Raw genomic sequence first — 20,452 nt, 5'->3', positions numbered from 1 at the left:
AATTTATATTAATTATTGTAATAGAAAAATTCAACTATCTAAGGAGGAACGAGAAGTAAAATTATGAAGGTGTAATCAATTTTATTTTATTCCGGAATTCTTCTATTTCCAATCAATATAGCTCCTCTCTGTTTATCAGAAATTATCTTGTTACAATCTACAGGCTATTTAGTAACCATACGCAATTACAAAGTACTAGACGATAACGAAACGTACTATTCCAACTCTAACAATGAGTATTCGTAACACATAAGGAATGAGTTGTGTAACGAAGAACTTATACAGCTTAACTCGATTGAACTTTTAGCTGACTCGCGAAACTAGATAAAGCTTTTGCTAATAAATTTATCTATATTCTCCACAGGAAGCAGAAATTGTCAAATTATTTCTTATTCAGATGAAATTACTGGGACGTCAAGCGTTAAACCCGTTTAATGAACAAATTAGTTAATCACTAAGTTCCAAAAAGAGCAACTTAAATTATAACATCGAACCATTCTAGCAATAAAAGGGAAGTTCGGTCGATGAACCGAGGTTGCATTTAAAATATTAGAAATTTCTTGATCCTTGAAGTTCTATCTTATTCTATCGATATTACCTTTCGTAAAATACATACATATATGAATCTATACGAACTATTCAGAACCAAAACCTATCAGTTTCAACGAGATCGGTGCGATACGGTTTTTAAACAATGAACGCAGATAGTACCAGTAAGTTGGAAATAACCAAATCATTCGATTTCCTTCCACGAAGCTGGTTTCACGTCAATTCGAACGACTACAGAAGCTTGGAAGAAATCCAAGTAATTTTCATGAACACCGCTCATCAGCTGTTCTTCTCTCAGTTCACGTAATACATTCCATTCGTAAGAAGCCCCAAGATTTTCACGGTGCTCCTATTCCCAACCTTGGTGAAAGCACGAGAGAAAGAAGAAGGCCGGAGGCAAAGTGAGGAAAAGAAAGAGGGTGGTACGTGTCGATACAAGCGCGTGTAGGCTCGTTTGAATAAAAGATCGTTTTGAGAATCAGCGCGCGACGACCTCCGGGGCGAGCTTTCTACCGTAGCAAAAATCGGGTATCGGCTGATGGTTAATTCATGGTGGCAAGATCCCGCCGGACGGGCCGAGGTAAAAAGAGATCCGATAGTGATAAAATACGTTTCGAGGCGTGTGCGCGCTCTGTTTTTCTCGCACTCCGCTCTACATCTCTCCGGTCGCCTTCAAATTTTCCCGATCATCTCTCCTGCCGTACACGCGTTTTATATTTACCGTTTGTACATCGTGAAAATTGATCCTGCTGCCTCGATTCACGGCGCGCCGTCGCCAACGGGTACCCCAACGGCGGGACTTGTTCAGAATTTTAAAGTCTAAACAAATGGCTATTGGAGTATTTAATCCGCCTGGCGTTTGCCGAAGTTTAAGCTCTTCAAACGAGCTGGAACAATTAAATGTAAATAACATCGTTTCGCAAATGGTATTGTAATCGATTTTATGTTACTTAAACGTCGAAGCGGCTTAAATTTGTCGCTGTTAGCATTCCGTTAATCAAATTTCTGGAACATCTCTGCGAATTGTCAATTTAAATTGTTCAATAATTAAACAGAACCTGAAGTTTCATTTTGTAAGTGACTCGTCTAAAATTATCTTTCCTGAAGCGTGATTACATCATTCTATGATTAGTTTCATCTGATCAGAGAAAACAAGAACCAACGCAAAGCATGTGGAAAGAGTTCGCTTCTTCCGTTTCGTTTGTTAAGAAAATTTGCGACACGTGTCGATGGATTCTTGGAAAACCATTTTATACCTCAATTTCCAGAACTCTAAGAATACTGCACGCTCGTTCTAAACATTCCACTGTACTGTCGTTAACGATACTAGTGCCAATCGTGCGATTAGAAGTAAAAAGTAAAACTCCACGCCGATCGCCTTAAGCGATGGAAAAATATTGCGATATAAAACGAAACGGAGAAAGCATTAAAATATTATTTGACTATCGCAAAACGAACTTATCTATCATTTCATAACGAGAATAACAGATATATGGAACGCGTTCCTTCGGAATTACTATCGCGACAAATGGGCATATGTCAATCCTGATTTTAGGCAGATAGATATAACTCCTCGGTTAGATTCTTCGAACATTTTAGTGGTGACACATGTCGAAGCAGCCAGGATGTAACCATATCGAGAAGCTGCGTCCCTATTTTTACCGTTGACGATATTCAAACGCGACTAATATGACGTGACGCTCGAGAGAGCACCACGATATCGAGACATTATCATTATTGCAGGATATCGCGGAATAAGTTTCCGCTTTATATCGACAGATCTCCGCGGAAATCTCGCGGTGGAAATTTCGCACGGAAGTGCCGTGAACGCCATTAGGGAATCGAATGCAGCCACGCGAGCGCACCAGGAAATATTTGCAAAGTCGTGAATCCCTGTTGTAGCCTCCATTTTGCAACCGAGAGAAACAGGTCGAAAGAGAGGAGAGACGAAAAGGCTAGTTTTACCATATTTCTATCGCCTCCGGAAGAATCGCGCGCATTTCCCTCGACAATCTTCGATGTCTCTTTCAGAACGAACAAGTTTACTCGCAGCGAGGATGTCGTAGAGAAAGATCGCTTTTAATTAGCATTATCTTATGAACTTGGTCAATTCTCAATTAGAAATTGTTTTCAGATACGGAGCAAAAGAAACAGGAAAAATTGATTAATTCGTTTTAATCTAGAAAATCTATTCAATAATAGCAATTAGATGATATTTATAAATATATATAGCACAGTCTTTGATCGTATCTCTAAAGGTATCGTTACTGGTACTTTGATCTTAAGTTCAGACGTTATTATATATAAACTGTCGTATGTCGCCTTATTTCTTTACTTTCGATCGAACTTTTCCCAATATTCTATCCGTTTATTTGGAAACTTCAAAGATCATCGAAACAAAAGGCTATATATGGGAATGGTACTCACCACAGGCGCCCTGATTCTTCACCCGTGTAGTTTTTCTCTCGAGGCAGCTGGTCTTCCGTAGATGGCAATAGTTGGTGTAGGTCATGTTGTCGGAGCCGCAGACAGGTTCAGAAGTCGAAGGACAATCTGTTGGACACTGGCACAAAGGTTTCCCGTTCTCCGACACAACGCACGTCGCACCCCAAGAACAATACGTCTTTTCACAAGGTTCTGAAACGAGAATGCGATTGATTCATATCGTCGTATTTCGTTTAATGCATAGCGAGACGAAGAAAGAAGTAAGAATCATATAGAGTAGAGTCGTGCAGTACAGAGCAGCATATACAATACCGACTAAAATTAGTTCTTTCACCAAATAGTAGCATTTTTGTTTGAATAAATAAAAGAATATAACAATTCTGTGTAAGATATTTCGGAGTCATATTGTTTATTAGATTGCCTTCCCTGTTCTGACACGCTAAAAGTATATTTTAATATTCCGAGTATTGAGAGTTACTTCTTAGAGCTGATATTCCGTTTCTTAAGTAGATAAATCATTTTGTTCTATTATATATGCTATAGATATATATAGATCTATTAAGTAGTATAACGACCAGCTCCAGTTTTGCAATTTTCTTTGCATTAAATTCATTAAATTAATTAAGTTTCATTTGAGCTACAAATTTACTTTCTAAATTTTAATTTCTACCGACTTTAGCCCTAGATAATAACGAAATGTCTTAGAACGATCGCTACTGAACGACTCTCCGTTAATATTATTTTATATTTTTTGATGAATTAAAAAAAGTGTTAATCTAAAGAATTGACGATTGACGTTAAATTTTTCACGGTATAATATTTTTTGAACTTTAATACAAATCATGATACAATGAACGTTACTCGAGATCCAGTGAAATAAATAGATACCGATGGAGAATCAAATTTCGTTGGGTTTAAATTTCTGGAACGTGTAATCGTTCTGGACGCATTATTCATGATAATGCACTGAAACGCAATAACATTGCAGTGGAGAAATTTGAGTAGTGAAATTTAAATTTCGATTCGTTATTTTGCGTTATGGGCCGAAGTCTCGCGTAACGCTGCGAACAAAGGAAATACAAAAGTAGATTACCGTTTACGAAAATCTCTGAAATATTCGTGGAAATTGTTCGAACGAACGTTATCGACGTAGAAATTCAACGAAAGTTCTACTCGATAGATATTTAATCAAATAATAAAGTTCTGTTCTACTTTTGCTTTACGTATTCACGTGATTACCCGCAACACGGGATTTCCATCACAATGTGTTCCACTCTCGTCATCCATGGCGTTCAATCACTCTGTCATATCGATAGCTAATGTAGAGAGAAATATCACTTCGAGTTTTATCAATGTCATTTTACCTTTACCAACCATTTCGTTGCATTTATGACGTTAAAATGCAACCAACGTGAATATTTAAATTGTCACATATTCGTAATAATCGACATTTGATATAATAAATTAGCATCAAAGTTGGCGGAAAATTGGAAACGTAACAAAATCCAAGAAAAACGTTAATACTGTAGAGCTTGACTTCAAATTAAATAAACGACAGTAAAGAACTCCAAATGAGTAGCGAAATATAATCGCTAGTGTGTTATTTAAATTTTCACGAGTCGAACCTGTTTAAAATCCGACGGATTTACAATAAGACCTTCTTAACAATTAAATCTGCGTTTCTTCAACCGTGAATGCTTCTCTTTAAGAATCCTTACATTCAATATCTGCAGCTAGGAAACCGTTACAGGGAACAAGCTCAATACCAATTCCTTTGTTTTCATTTCTTCAGAGAATTTGTCTGGATGTAAAGCCGATTCACGACGACGAGTATTAATTCGACCGACGAGAATTCAATACTAAACATAGATCCTGGCAATAAGAGAATCATCCTCTCTGGCCCGTTATTCAACGTTTGCGTTTTGAACGTGAACAGCTTTTCAAGTAATCGCTGCGTCGTTTCAGTAGCAGTTTCAGTATCAGTATCAAAGTAGCTCTGCAGTATTTTTCCTCCACAAGTCCCCGATATCTGAGCGATTAACTGAAGATCCAGGCTCAGCAACCTTTGACTCGCAATGAACCGAAACTAGGAACCTAACGCTGTACGCGAGCCGCCATAGTAAATGCTTAAAATACTGATCGAAAAATTTAATTGATGGGATGGATTTGTTCTTACTTAATTGATTTATAATAGAAGAATTTTTAAAAATTTGATTTCGTTTTTATTAATAACATATACACACTAATATATACATAACAGATATATGTACATATATTGTTTTAATTAAACGAAATTGAATAACTGTTGAAATTTAATTAATAAGATACTAGACTTTGTTTCCCATTAACGAGCTCGTCAATATCGAGTATGATATTCGACACTGCTACTTTGACACAATTTTTTAATCGTTCGTCGTCGAGTCGATTACGATAATCAGTTTTTAAAACTTCTATTTTCGAGAATAATTGCTTACATACATACGTACTGCCAAATAAGTCTGAAGTATCACACCTAGTATTGACAAGCAACAGATTTCTCAATGAGAACAAAGATCTTATTAATTCAATTTCAATAGTTATCTAATTTCATTTCATTAAGACGATATATGTATATGTATCATACATATTACTTTATTTATTACTAATAAATATATTAATAAATTATTAATAAAAAGCAAATCAAATTAAGAAAAAGCGTTTTATCGTAAATCTATGTCTGAGATAAGAAATTCAATATTTAAGTATCTAAAATTGGGACCAGTGTTGAATATTAGTCTTTGCCCATTGCGAGTCAAAGGTTATTTAATAATCACGTGCGGCGTGTGAGGCGTGTGCATCGGATGCACAACACTGGCCTGGACTACTAAGGAAACTCCGGTCTTGTCTTAACGATCTCCTTTAACGAAATCTACGGAATATGCTTAAAGAGGGAAACAAAGAGACATTCGTAATAAAGTTCCACTCTGGATCGAGTAGGAGGGATTTCACGTCCCAAAAGAGAGTCGCGAAACTGAATTACTACAACGGAAATTCGTGTTTCGAACGCTTCGGGGACAGTCGATAAGAAAACACCAATTAAAGGGAGTTACTCGGCGAAAATAATTAGCCTCGATCGTGTCGGGGAAAAGGAATTCCCGTTCGGCATCTTCAACGATGACTGCGTCACCGTTCTCCCTAGACGTCGTCTTCCATTCTTCCTTTTTCCTTTCTTTCTCGAGCCGTGTTTTTTTTCTCCCTATAGAAAGGTGGATAGAAAAAGACACAGCGAAAGAGAAGAGGAAGAGAGAGGGGGAGTAGAGAAGAGAGATTCGTGGAAGCGCAATCAATTTTCCAAGAAAGTTGGCTTCAGCTCGGAGGAAGACCGCTGGGTAACCTCGACGGATAATCCGAGCACCGTGGTCATTAATATGGCGGACAAGTTGATCCTCCGTGAAAAAATCACCCGACTCCGCTAACCTCTCGGGTCAATCGCTCTGCCTCTCCACGGTGAGGGACTTTCTTCTTATCCCCGTGGACTTCCGACGGGTCGAATTCTCAACGAAACGAGCGACATTCGAGGGGTGTGGCCGAGATGGACGACATTCTCCGCACGGACGAAAACGGAACAGTCTGACAAAGATCCGTTTTTACCATTACAACGACAGCTTTTCCTCTTCAACGGGGTGCGAATGAATTGACGCGGGACCAGTCCCGGATTTGCGGTTTTGCCGTCATCCAGTTACTCGGAAGACCCTCTGGTCATGCACGCTGCACTCAAAGCGTCCCCTAGTTGTAACATTTCAAGCCGGTAGCTTTTTTTCCTCAGCTGAGGCAGAATTTTCTAATATCTCAACGTTCGAAGGGTGGAAATTTCTGTGATGCCAGCCATTATCGTGTATTTTGGACTATTTCGAATGAAAAACTCGGATCGAATGGATTAAACGAATCAGGTTGCAAACATTAAAGTAGAGGGATTTTTCCATTTGTTGATATTTCGTGCGCCTGAATAATGCGTGACGTTTACAATCTCTAAAGCTCAAATTTTAGAAGCTAAAAAACGTATAGATTCAAAACAAAAAATCTCACCGCGCACAGAGGTCCGGCAAAATGTGTTGTCAGGATATTGGACGGAAGTTTAATTGGTAACTCGTAGTTTGTCCTATCGATTCAAATGGTCGAAAACAATCACCGTAATGAACGTGTTTCACTTTCGTCAGTTTTCCCGTTAAAAGAATTCGCTAGAGTGTGTATGATTTTAATCGAGTCAATCCCATGTTTCTAGCTAATCGTTTACACCAAATCGTACCATCACACCATTAGAACTTTTGAAAAACTAATTTCGTATTTCGATCTGTGCTATTTCCCTAACAATATTTTCTGATTTGTCGAACTTCCATTTTCCTCTTTATCGATAATAATTATACTAGACAAATACTACGATCATAAAATTATCGCTTAACATTTCTGGATTCAGTAGATCAGCATACAAGATTCACGTAATTATTATCAACCAAGCAACTATTCATTTGTTAAGATAGTTCCTGACAAAACAAAAGGAAAACTCACATTTCCTGTTCAATGTGATGCCTTCATATAACTGCGTGGCTTTGAAAAGTGGTCGTTCGCTCAACTTCCTCTTTATAGTTGCGAGAAAACCATGCAAGGTAATTAACCTAATCTGTCATGTATCACGGGAATTCGTTTAAGCTTAACGATGCGATGTATACGAAATACATATCGTCAAAGGATCTTCGTACCCACTTCGGGCCATAGATATTCCCGGAATGGGGTTAGCTCCTTTCTTACTATACACGCTGATGCAATCGCCGCGATACGATCCATATTTCACGTAGTTTATAACAACGGAGAAGGGGCACTTTACTACGTTACGGTAAACAGCTTCACGTTAAGTAGCAACGCGCCATTTATAGTCAGCCAGTAGTAACAGTCAACGCTTTAAGTATTCGATCGCTTTCTACAGACATTCTTTCTATTTTCTATTTTGTCACTGTTCGTTCCTCTTCGTTATTTTTAGGGGAATCTAAAAGGAGAATACGACTAAAATTTTGGTTGCAAACGTAAGGATTCTTTTCATGAAACGTATTTCTATCGATCGTTTCTACTTGAGATATGAAAGTGGAAATAATTAGAGGAATTACGTCAGTGTTAATGCAAGATTTTGATAAACTATTTGGAAACGATAGCCGATGATCATCTGCCATAAATCCATTTATTCGTAATCCTATGCGCTGAATAGTTTCCATGTTAATTATTTTACCGATTTGGCTGCCAAGAGAAATTAATGGTGAACTGATCTGTTTCTCGTAAAAGGTTAATACATAATAAAAGATGTCATTGATGGACATCGATTGGCATGTTTTTTTGAGGTCATTCGAAATGAACACGTTCCAATAATGCTCGCAAAGTAATGCACGCGTAGCTTGCGAGGAATTCCAATGTACAGTGACGATCATCAAGCTGGACGCTCGATGAAGTTAATTAATATCAAATACCAACGTATCAACTTCATAAATTTTTCGTTGGAAATCGCTTTGATGTCATCCAAGCGACATTTCGTTTCGCAATATCAAGAGAGGCTCGGCAGGGAAAGAGACGGGTTTGATTCGTGTGGACCATTCGACCGTACCGTTTACGAGCGTGGTGCATTGATCGATTCAAAGGCAGTTTTTCATGAAACACGTTGAAAATTCAATGTACTCAATGACTTTCCACTCGAAATATCGATCATCTGTATTAAAATGATGAATTAATGTATGAAGCGGCCGAAACCGTGCGCTCATTATCACGAAAGTGCGAGAATGCAAACTCGTCCGAACGGAGTTTTAGATACGACACGTTGGGAAGCGTCTGTTCTACGATTTTTTCCATATTAATCATCTACAGTTACTCAATGAGAAAATCATTGCTTTTATTTGCAAATCAATTGCAACCAGATATTGCCTTGAGTTTAATGAATTTTTATCGTCACTTAGACTAACTTTTAGTAGCCTTTTGTAACGCCAAGTTATTGCTGACTCGACGTGACGTCTCGGTTAGATAATAAAGCAAGTCTATAAGATTTTTGTTGAACGTGTTATGAGTACGAATTCCTTGGAATCGACTTGCTCGATTTTCGCGACAGTTTTCATGACAATACGTGTTTGAGGAACAAAGATTGTGTCGCGAAAAGATCGTTCGACAATCGACGTTCTTTAACAACAGCCATTACCCATACGACACGTCTTCCGTATCGTCGTTTACGATCATTTTAAACTACCGCTATGTTCGTATAGCGTCGACAGTGCATAACTGGGCACTCGTATCGTGATAAGGACGCGGTAGATAACAGTGTGTAAGGGTAGTTCCGTGGCACCCTTACAGCTGAGATTCTACTGACCGATAACGTGCTAATTTCCCCCAAGGTTGGATATATTTCGTGTACACGCCATTAACAGCAGCGTTTAATTAAATAACATTTTCGTCGAGAAATTAATAAGTCCGAGCGTCACGCAGCGCTAATGACGTAAATAAACGTTGTTGTCAAAACGTTATCGCAGCAACGATAATAATTCAGAAAGGCGATTTATTCGACACCGTAAACGATATTATTCTCTGGGTTAATGTAACTTCCAATCATCTAAATAGCATTAAGGAATATTTTAAAATAAACCAGCAAGAAATATCACCATTTAGGAAAATAATCTAGAAATTTGTATAGAAATAGATAATAACGGTGATAAAACTACTCGAAGAAAACTGATTATCCAATGATCCCTCTGTATCGTCGAAAACGTAATAGCACTTTCGAAATTCGATTGCATTCGTATTTACTAGTTTCAACTGATGCAAATTATATTCTGTTTCTCGAAACGGTATGTAGTCATATGCATCGAATGCAAATGAAATTTGGAAACTCATACGCGCAAAACAGATCTCATGATTCGGCGTCATGTTAAACGCATCGTGGAATGTCGATTAATTTGTCACTGACACACGCGTAGCTCGGATCTAACGTTATTTGTACCGACGGTCTAATGGAATATTGATTCGGTATATGCGTCTTAATAAAACTACAACAAACAAGATTAAATAGGATATGTTTGACAAAACATAATAAATAGAAATACGATCTCTTTCTACGAAATTAAAATTTGATTAAAATCACTCGGGAAAAATTCAATCAAGGAATATTTCAAAAGAGAAAAAAGTGCATCGATTTTTTATTTTATCCATTAATATCAATCGCGTCAAATTTAATACCCTCTGAACGTGACTTCGATTTTTGCATAGCCGCTGTCAAGTTTCATGTCGTACGTCATAAAAAGCATCGCGTATTCCGTAGAAAAACGTAGGGAAAAGATGATCGCGTGAAAAGAAGCATCCTTTCGGTTGTTCGATTCGTGGCAGTGTCGGTTTCTTGCAGGTGGCTCGCATTTTCTTGGCAACCCGATCATCCGTCATGATCCATCTTGCTCGTCTATCGAATGGAGCACGGCTACGTTTCTTCGGAGAAACCGTCAGATCGCATACGTGCACGTATTCCGGAAGAGTAATGGCTATCGAGCCAGACGTGTCTGCTCCGGGCATTAGTAACCGCTAATCCGTGGCACATTATGAGATCGAAATTAACACACAGAAATTCAAGGGGATTATATGATGTACTGGAAAGTATACACCGCCGTCAGCGTTATATCGTGCAAATATCAATTTTAGCTACGAACGGCATAAATGCTCGTGCTTCTGTTAAATTTCGTTTCAACGATATTGCGTTATGAAATTAATTCGCGATAAGGAAAAGTAGAAAAAAATAGACACCAACGAGAATAATTCGAAATCCAGCTTTAGATAAATACAAGTTTTACCATTCTAATTTTAATTACCATAAATGCGCAACATTTTACCTCACGATATTTTCTGTAATTAAAATTTCCACGAATCATAAATCAAGAGACTTCACGATTATCTAAAAACAACCAGTTCTTAATAATTTGTACACTAATACTGCAACAGCGAAACTTTTGCAACGATCTTGTTAATTACAGTTGGCTACAAGTCGAAACATCATGAAATACACGATCGAATAACAACGGTAGCGATCATTTCTTATGCCAGCATTTTTCATGATGACTGCATAGACAATTTTTAAACGTCATCATTCTGGGACGAAACTTCGTTCGACGAGCGCAAGAAACGCCGCAACGGATCAGGAAATCCAATAACAGTGGAAAGCGGCATTCCTCCATGGTTCATTAACCAGGACAATTATTATCCGATTGTTGAAAGAGCAAACTCGATCTGAGCGTGGATTTCCTAGTTGCGAGAGCGAGTATGATTATCCGCCATGCCACTTGATTAGTCCCCACGAGCTTGTCTATCGCTCGATGCTCGACTTAGTCCCAACGTTCCGCGTAGAACGCGTCTCTCCGATGCACGTCGCCATTTCAACTTTCAACTTGGACCCGCGACTCTCTTCATGCGAACACAAATTATTTGAATAAACTCCGCTAATTATCCGCGTTACCCGTTCACCCTGGAGATCGCGTTTTTACTCTTGTCCTTGCTCTGTCTGCATCGGGATTACCATTGCCCAGGGGATCTTAACGCGAATGAGATAACAGCGAAAGCAGGTACTCAGAACCTGGAGAAGTCAGAAGAAATTGGTGGAAATTGGTTGACAAATAGATGGAAGATATATTTAGTCGTAGAAAGAAATACATTGGACGTAAGAAATTGTAAATTGATAACCACTGAGGAATTTTAATAGTAGAAAGAGTATGCGAGAGAAATCTTAATAATTTACGACTAATAAGTGGATATTTCTCACTGATTCTTACTTTTAGGAAAATCAGATGCTTTAAATATGCATAACCGATGGGAATTGGAAACCTGAACTCTAATAGCGGATATTACAGTAAACGAAAAGGAGGTAAACGTTTTGCGAGTGATGGCTTGTAATTGACAAGTAAGTGACAGTTTATGAGTAATCGGAAAGTGGGTCGACGATAAAAATAGGAAAAACGGTTAGAAATCTATCGAAGATTAGTGTTACTGTTTGTAGAACTTTTCCGTCTTCCTTAAGTATCCCAATATTTTTAATAAATATATTTTCTATATTTTGCAAATGTACCTACAAAAATAAATATAAAAATAATAATAATTAATTAATTTTAATGTCATTCTAAACGTCATTCAATATTCAAAATATCTATTTCTTCACATACGACGTCAAACGTTCTCTTAAATCGGTGAATAAAATAGTAATGTCCAATATTGAGTCAATTTCAGAACGATTTACTTGCGTCAATCGCAACCGATGGAGCTGTGTCATCTGACTAAATACGGCCCACATACTACTGCAAATACTTCGAACTCCGCAAGCTGCAATTAATCGGGTCATCGAGTCGATCGAAGTCGTAATTGTTGTTATAAATGAAGAGAACGTAAAAAGATACGAAGGAGAAATCCAATCTACGATGTTTTCATCAAACTGACGTTTCATTCCACGTTCTTTTAATACTTAAGCGTCGCGGGCCATAAAACCCAAGTTACGTATAATTTCCTGGCTACGATTAACTAGGCTAAAACATACTTTTGCCGAACGAACGAGCGAAATCTTGGCCGTATAACTGCAATTACAAACCGATTAAATTTTGTTCCGCGTGTAACATTACGAGACGTTTTTACTCGCAATCTCGTCGGGAAATTACAAGGCTACTCGCAGTGAACGTGTTATTAAAAAGTCCAACGATCGTTCGAGCCCGGTTTTTAATACGGTCAAACGAATGCATCGGTATTTCAAGAAGTTGTCAATTAGTAGAAGTTTATCGGACTATCAACATCAACGAATAAACGCCGAACTATTGAAAACTTCAGCCCCGTGGTAATTACTACTAAATATGTTAAAACGTTTTCACATGCTCAAATGTGATGTCCATGCGCTTCTCTGTAACTCCGGTAACCATATAACTTGCCTACGAAGTGAATTCAAGTTTGATAGCCATAAATTTGTATGGAAAACTTATATACGATAAGCTAATGAATACAAGAAGCGTCCATTTTCTAGTTCAATATTTATAGAAAAAATGTACGGTTATTAAATATTTGTCAAAAATTACTGTAGTAAAGCAAGATCGAGAACAGGCTAAATCCTCGTGAAAGGATCACTCAAACGCACCGACTCGATTCTGCAATTTCCACTTATACCTTGATCACTGCAACAGCCCGTCAACCCTCAAACACAGTACACGTCTCAAGCTTACTATTTTACTCTCCCTATAGGGACTCTGTCAAGGGAAGCTCGCCAGCTAATTATCTCTTCGATCTGACTTCTCATCTCCGGAATCCTGCGCGTTCTCATCCACCCTCTTCGGAATCTTCCGCTTCGATTTCTTTCAAATGTTCGCCCCCCCCCCCCCATTTCTTCTACTTTACCTAAGGGAGTTCGATCCCTTTGATCAGGAAACTACGGCTGACGAGGCGGTCCGTATTCTTGGCCGGAACGAGGAGATGCAGAATCGTTTCCTTTCATCGATAGAACCATTCGAGGGATCATTTATTAGCATTAAATCGACCGCTCGTTTCCGTGCCGTAGCCAATTATCCGGCACGAGTGGATCATCCAGGAGCTGTTATACCGTAAATGATTCGATTTAAATAGGAGGCAGAGACCTGCCTTGGCTAATTGCAGCTGAGAGAGGTAGAAACACGGGGCTACGTGTATTCAGCTACGATGTTACGCGATTCGATCGTTAAACGAATTGAAAGGGACCATCATCCATTTTTGTTCCGCCCACCAGTCGAATATTTTTTACGTCAGCCTACATCCCGGAAAGAGCATCGATCACGACCATTTCGATGTCGACTTGTAACAGATCTCGAATTGGAACGGGTCAACTTGACGTCAACGTCAGTCTCACATCTCCACCGATCGTTTTAGAATCCACTCCAAATCTATAATTCTTTAAAGCGTCGCATTGTTTAATTTGAAGATCGAATGATGTGGTTCGCAGAATGTGCTTATCAAATCTGTCGAGGCTTCAAATTCCGCTATTTCGAGTGTCGATCAATGACGTTCATTTTAAATGGATCGAGTTAATGAAAGTGAAAGATATAAAAAAACCAAGAAGCTAATTATACGTTAACGAGACGATAAAAGAAAGATCGATAGCTATACGTAAAGCGTTCTGAAAGTAGGGCGGCCGGAATGATACGCCAATTTACCACCTTTTTACTTGTTATCTAGAAGTGGAAATTCGTTCGCGCCTTCTTTCTCTTTAAACTACTAGCCCGAGTTCAGGTTACAAATCTTAAGGGAGAAATGGAACGGGGTATCGTATCTTTCCAAGAAGACTTTCGTTTAAGCAAAGCAGGGCTGAAGGATTCCCCGTAATTACAAGCCAGAAAGAAACTTCCGGCGTTCGAAGAAAGTACTCAGACAGCTTGCCGCCTAATGACACCGGTATCCGTGGCGAGGCTCGGCCACGATCCGGTTACGACATTCTAAAGCAGGAGGGAACGTTAAAGCGATGCGACGCGCCATGGCGATGCAAAACGGAGGGAAGCTTTGGGGTGGTTGAGAAGATTCGTATATCGTAAAAACCGGCGAACAGCTCGTGGCAACTTCCTTCTTCGCATTTCAGCCGACATTAATCCTTCATGATTGTATAAAAAAGTCTTCTTTCTCTTCTCTCGTTGCCGCGGCCGAGGCCAAGTCGGCCTAAACGAGAGGAAAAGGTGTTTCAGTGGGAAGAGGATGAAAAACCTTGAACGTGGCCACCAATGCCGCGCCAAGTTTAATCGTTTTTAAAAACTCATTCAGACGAGGAAGCGCGGTACGCCGTTCATGAAATTATCCTTCGAGGAAATATTGCGAGAGGTATTCTTGTCCACGAGTCGCCGTTTTCCCATCATCCCCCATGATAATCATTCCTTCTTCTTTGACTGCGAACTCGGCCCAATTGCTCGTGATTTCTTTCACAATTTACCTCATCGATCTTTAATGGAACGTCACGAAGAGGCAGACAAGCTGTAACGATTTATATATCAAACTGTAGCTCGATACCAGATTCTGTGTTTCAATTTACGTTCCTGCAATTTACGTTCGCTTGCTTCTGCAAAGCGAAGAAAAGTATCAAGAATTACTTAAACCGATGATCGTCCATTGTGTCAAGTGCTAACAAAGTTTAATACTTTGAAGAACGTTAATTTACGTGATTATGGTAAACGCGATATTGAATTCTGGTTAAATTTAGATTGATAAGAATCACGGTTAATGGTTATTGGGAGATAGAGGATATCGAGATTCCACGTGGATCGCATATATCGAAGGTATCAATGTTGGCTTACCACGCGATACTATAAATGAGGTTTACGGGCCTCTTATTGGGTATAAATACACGGATAATTGGTCGGGATCGAGATGATTATACGAAACCATGATTTTATTTGAGCCCGGGGATCTCAATCAATTTCAAGTAGAAAACTCAACAACTAAAGAAACACACGGTCTCGGTGCGCACCGCAGACATCAAATATTTACCTCGTAAACTACGTTGGTAATTTTTTATAAAATACATAGCATTCCAGGTAATGCAAAGTTGTTCAAAAATTCTCCATTTCCAAGTTACGTTACTTTCGTTTGAACTAAAATATTTAATACTCGTGGTATCGTAACGTGAAATTCTTTGCTGAAATTTTTCACGTTTCGCTGCAACAAAATGTTTAGTTTCGTAATCGCGTAAAACTATGCAATCTGGCATTTAGTATTTACCTTCGTTACTCGAAATCTTTGCGCAAACACAATTGGAAAAGTTAAGAATTACGTTCGGCGGTGAGTTCAGCAAAGTCAGAGGTAACCATAGTCGAATAGCACGGCGATATATATATATAGTTAATTATCGCGGACGGTTCTATTTACGCTAATTACTTTAGGAGCGGAGAGCTGCAACAGTGATCGATGCACACTGACTCGTAATTAGTATACGTATGTTCACAAAGATAGCGTGTATACACTTTCGCGGTTCCGCTATTGTACAAACGAGGAAACCAAACTCGAATATACAAGGCGCATCAGAAATAACTCTGTAACATCCGAAATCCGCGAACGTAACTCGATATAGGCCGGGGGTAAATTCTCCGATAAAAATTGCGTCGATGTAGCTTCATCACTGATGAAATATCAATAGCGAACATTCTACTCACGTAAAATACTTGATCAAAGAATATGGAATTTAAAATATCCGAAAAACCTCAAAGATTGAAAGAACGAATATCGAAAACGAGTATAATAAAACTCTGTTGTTCGACTTTTAACGCACTATAAACCGTGTAAAACAGATTTCGAAATGAAATTTCATGAAAACTATTAAAATTTTCATCTTTTTCCAAAACAAGTGAAAGATAATTGGATAGTTAGTTTCAAAGAGGGATGAAATTTACAAAGACTTGCTTCGACGACATCTTTCTACTCTTTAAAAATATCTGAAATTTTTAACCTCTCGTGTTCGTATCTGTACGACTTAGGTTAAACAATCCTTCGCTGGAAACCGAGCACGGTACTTCGAACGGTATATCTGAAAGTTCTACGGATCGAAATTCGCCGAAGAAATAACCAAGCAAAAGGAGTAACCTACATATTTGCGGAAAGAAGAAAGCCGGATGGGGTACGGTTCACCGCGATGCTCGTGAGGCATCTTCCACTTTATGCAGGCGCGCCGGGAAGGGTAGACGGGAGAAAGAATTCCGATACCTTGGAGCGTTACTTTCAAAGCGGTTTATAAAGCTGTACAAACACGCCGAGTGAACAGGAAGTGCCCGAATCGTGTCGGTGCGATACTTTTGCTACGTCTGCTGTATGTAGAGCTATGTTCAACTATACGCGTATATGAAAACAGGTTAGATTTATAATGGCCATTTAATGATCGAGACGCTGGTGTAGTGAAGGAAAATCCAAAACGAAACGACCATCCTAAAAATCGTTAAGTCGAAGTCATCGTAGATCTGGTCCCAAATAATTGGTATTTGACGACACACGTCCTTTTGCATGCGGCGAATCTTAGTAGTGAGACCCGCAACGTGCAGGATAGTCAGCCTGAAATTGGAAGAGCATGATATACGTAAGAGCTAAGAGGCATAAACGTAGAACTCTTTGAGTGACACAAAGTGATAATGAACGAGTAACAAAATTTGTCACTCAGAATTCCATACGTTATTAAATAGGCGGAGCCTCACTTGCACGAGTAAGTAAGGACAGATACTTTGGCAAATTGGAAGATAGACGATAGTGAGACGTTAATTCCCATATACACACATACAGATATATTGCTAGACCCTGATGTTATACGATCGTCCCGCATGACACACCAAGGCTACAACATCGGTGCTGTCGCTGTGGAAGCATCGTTATACTTGCCAACTGAGACTAATTACCAATTCGATCGGGTAAGACCTGATGCGACGCCACTAAGACGTATGTACGTACCCATGTTAAGGTGTTCTTGTTGTATACACATGGTGAGTTTCACGTTAATTCTCAGAACGAAGAAAACTCGGCAATTCTGATTCTACGAAGCAACGAGATTTCTTCATTTTTCCACGGAATTAAACGTTAAAGCATTAACAACGTTATGAAGTTTCATTTGTTGAAAAACAAATAGGTTTAGCAGCGTTGTACTTTCTCAAATCCTTTGATGTTTTAAGAGAGTAAATATCAAGAGGGGAATCTTAATTGAGAATGTTTACTTCGAGTGTATACGTACTTCAAACGTATGCTGTTATTTCACAACTTTATGATGCGAGGTCTGTGAACACGTCTAATCGCTAATGCATTTTAAACGAGTTTCCACGTCCGATCGATATTTATGGTCAGCAAGAGTCAGCAGTCTTTCTGTAATTTTCTTAGAAACAAGGAAACTATAAAGTGTTTCCAACAATACGACTCCGTGTTTATCGACCATTTTCTTTCCTCGTCCATTTCTTTTTTTTTTCCTCCGAAAATTAACTTTATTAAAATCATCCTGAGGAGTTAAGAACCTTATGCAAATTTATATTTTTACAAATATAGCCAAGTAAGTGGAAAATTAACGCTCCCAATCGAAAAATTCCAGGCTATCGACCATTATCCTCTGACTTATGGTCATAAGATGCCACCGATACCGTGGCATCGTCGAAAAGGATCGATAATACCGGGTACTAAACGTCGCCTGCCACTTCTAAATGTCTGAATGTATCGATCGACGGGGGGAACGATGAAAATCGCGATACACCGGCTGGCAAACGAGCCGGACTCAAGCATCCACGGACCGCTCGGTCATCGAGCTTTCCCCTTTCGAACGGAAGGTTAGGTCGGGCCGCAAAGCGGGTTAGGATAGGTCAGCACAGGTCGATCGGGCCGCGTACGGCAGCCTGCGTTTTACGATGGCGGCGCGACAGCGGTTGCTGGCCATAGGGTGAGCGGAAGGGGTGGCTGGAGGGCGAAGCGAAGGTGGTTCACGGTACTGGTCGAACCGCAACCTCACTCTCCGCAATTACAATGCTAATTCCGCGTACACACGGACTCCTACGGTTAATCGTCGTGCGATTTTCTTTGTCCTTAAGCCACCGGCATCGCGCGGGTTCGCGCGATTATCGCGTGCTATAAAACGCGTACACGCAATGTGGATTCCGTAAAATTCCGCGACAAGTGCCCCTAACGAGCGTAAAACTCGGCCCCTCGCGGCGTGGCGATATGGTCTGATGTGGCGGTAACGATGGTGTAAGTGGTGGGTCTCGTTGTGTGGAAACACGTTGATATTAGGGTTGGTTCACGGGAAGTGGTTTGAGGTATGATAAATTCGATGATCGTAGATATTTGCCTATGTGAAATTCGTAGTATTTTCCGTGCTTACCATATCTTTACTATGGAAGTGCATGTAGACCCAAGTGAACTTTGATTTTGTCCCGTTATTTATCACGCTGTTGTTAAAGAAGTTGTTGAATATTTTCGACGTCGCTTTACATGTATACGAATGCATAAGCGCATTTTATACGTTGGTAATTTTCGTCTAACTAGTCGCTCGGCTAAAATATTTATGTAAAATATTCTATTAATATTTATAGAATGTTTTATATATATCAATATTCATATTACTAGTATTCCACTAATATTTGGAAAATGTCAATAGAATATTTTACGTAAATAACAAACCCATGAGAAATATATTTAAAAAATATTTTTTTGCTCGACGCGTATGTGCAATTAATTACACTATATGTATGCAGGATAATTAATTTTTTCCCGTTGAGGAAAGGTCTTTTGTATAGTTCTATTATGTGTAATACCTTGGAACGAGCAGGTAATTGCAGGGATTATTACACGAAGTTTGTTCTTACTCGCCTTCCTCCTCCAGCATAATAGGTGCGGTGAATCCTATTAGAGTTTCAAAAAAATCCTCTTTAAAAACAATGTGCACAGGAATAAGATGCACAGAAATGCAATTGTATTACTTCGACTTCTTTTATCCTTTCGCCCACACAATTTACCAAAGAAATGAACTTCAAACTTCGCTAAAAATACGAAGCAAACATCCAAGAAGCAGTTTCGGGAATTCAGATGTATATCACGTCCCTGAATTCATTACACTCGCTTAAGTCAGCCGTTTACAGGCAAGTCTCTAACAACAAAACGCGTGAAATAAAATTAAACATCCAGGCTCTTTATTTCACGCGGACATTAGCGTTACTGTCACTAAAAAGCTTGACCCGTCCCTTCTTCCATCTACAAATGCTTGCTATTAATATCTCGTTATAACAATGCAGCGTGACATCTCGCGTTACATAACATCGCATCCGAGGAGTCGCGTCGCACCGTCTACGCCCTCATATTATATTCCTTTTTAGAGGTGCACAATGGGCCGCGTGTCACGTTGCATAACGCAACAACATGTACATTTGTACGTAGCATTCTCTCCCCTATCTTTTGTCCTCTTTCCACCTCTGTGTCTCAATCGATATCTGCCGAAGCGCAGAGAGAAAAAGAGAGAGAGGGAGAGCGTGAATCTAAAAGTATCGAAGTACCGATGTACTATCGTCCGTCGATACACTCTGTGCTCCTCCTTCTCCACCAGCGGAGACACTGAAACGGCTAATTAATTAGTTCAGGGGTAGGCGTAACCCATCCAGCGATTATGTAACGGCTGACAGCCAACGGGATACCGTAATTACATTGGCGCGGAATATTCAATTGGATACCTAACTCGCTAATAATCGACACGATGGTATTAACGGAGCATGGAATATTGATGACCGTACTAATTTCATTCAGTGAAGATCTTTGAGGCGCCCCATAGAAAATTAATATCCCCGGAACGACTGCTTCGATTCACTCGCGGCTTATTTATTCAAAAGTATCCCTTTTAACTGGATTTCCACGTATTCCTCTGTTCTAGGATGTATAAATATATGAAATACAATTATACATATATATGAATATATATACAGAGCGA

General features: G+C 39.3%; 1 protein-coding gene across 1 annotated transcript in view; it reads right to left on the bottom strand.

The window, feature by feature from the left end:
• Window positions 1–20,452, bottom strand: part of LOC117241649 (agrin-like) — a 262,669-nt gene that overhangs the window by 115,595 nt on the left and 126,622 nt on the right. Inside the window, exon 4 of the mRNA XM_033507577.1 lies at window positions 2,977–3,186. Coding sequence (XP_033363468.1) covers window positions 2,977–3,186 — 210 coding nt within the window. The remainder of the gene's footprint in view (window positions 1–2,976; window positions 3,187–20,452) is intronic.

The sequence above is a fragment of the Bombus vosnesenskii genome, unplaced genomic scaffold, assembly GCF_011952255.1.
Source record: "Bombus vosnesenskii isolate JDL3184/JDL3185 unplaced genomic scaffold, Bvos_JDL3184-5_v1.1 scf7180000016261, whole genome shotgun sequence".
Lineage (NCBI taxonomy): Eukaryota > Metazoa > Arthropoda > Insecta > Hymenoptera > Apidae > Bombus > Bombus vosnesenskii.
This window is presented reverse-complemented; position numbering and strand designations above follow the sequence as displayed.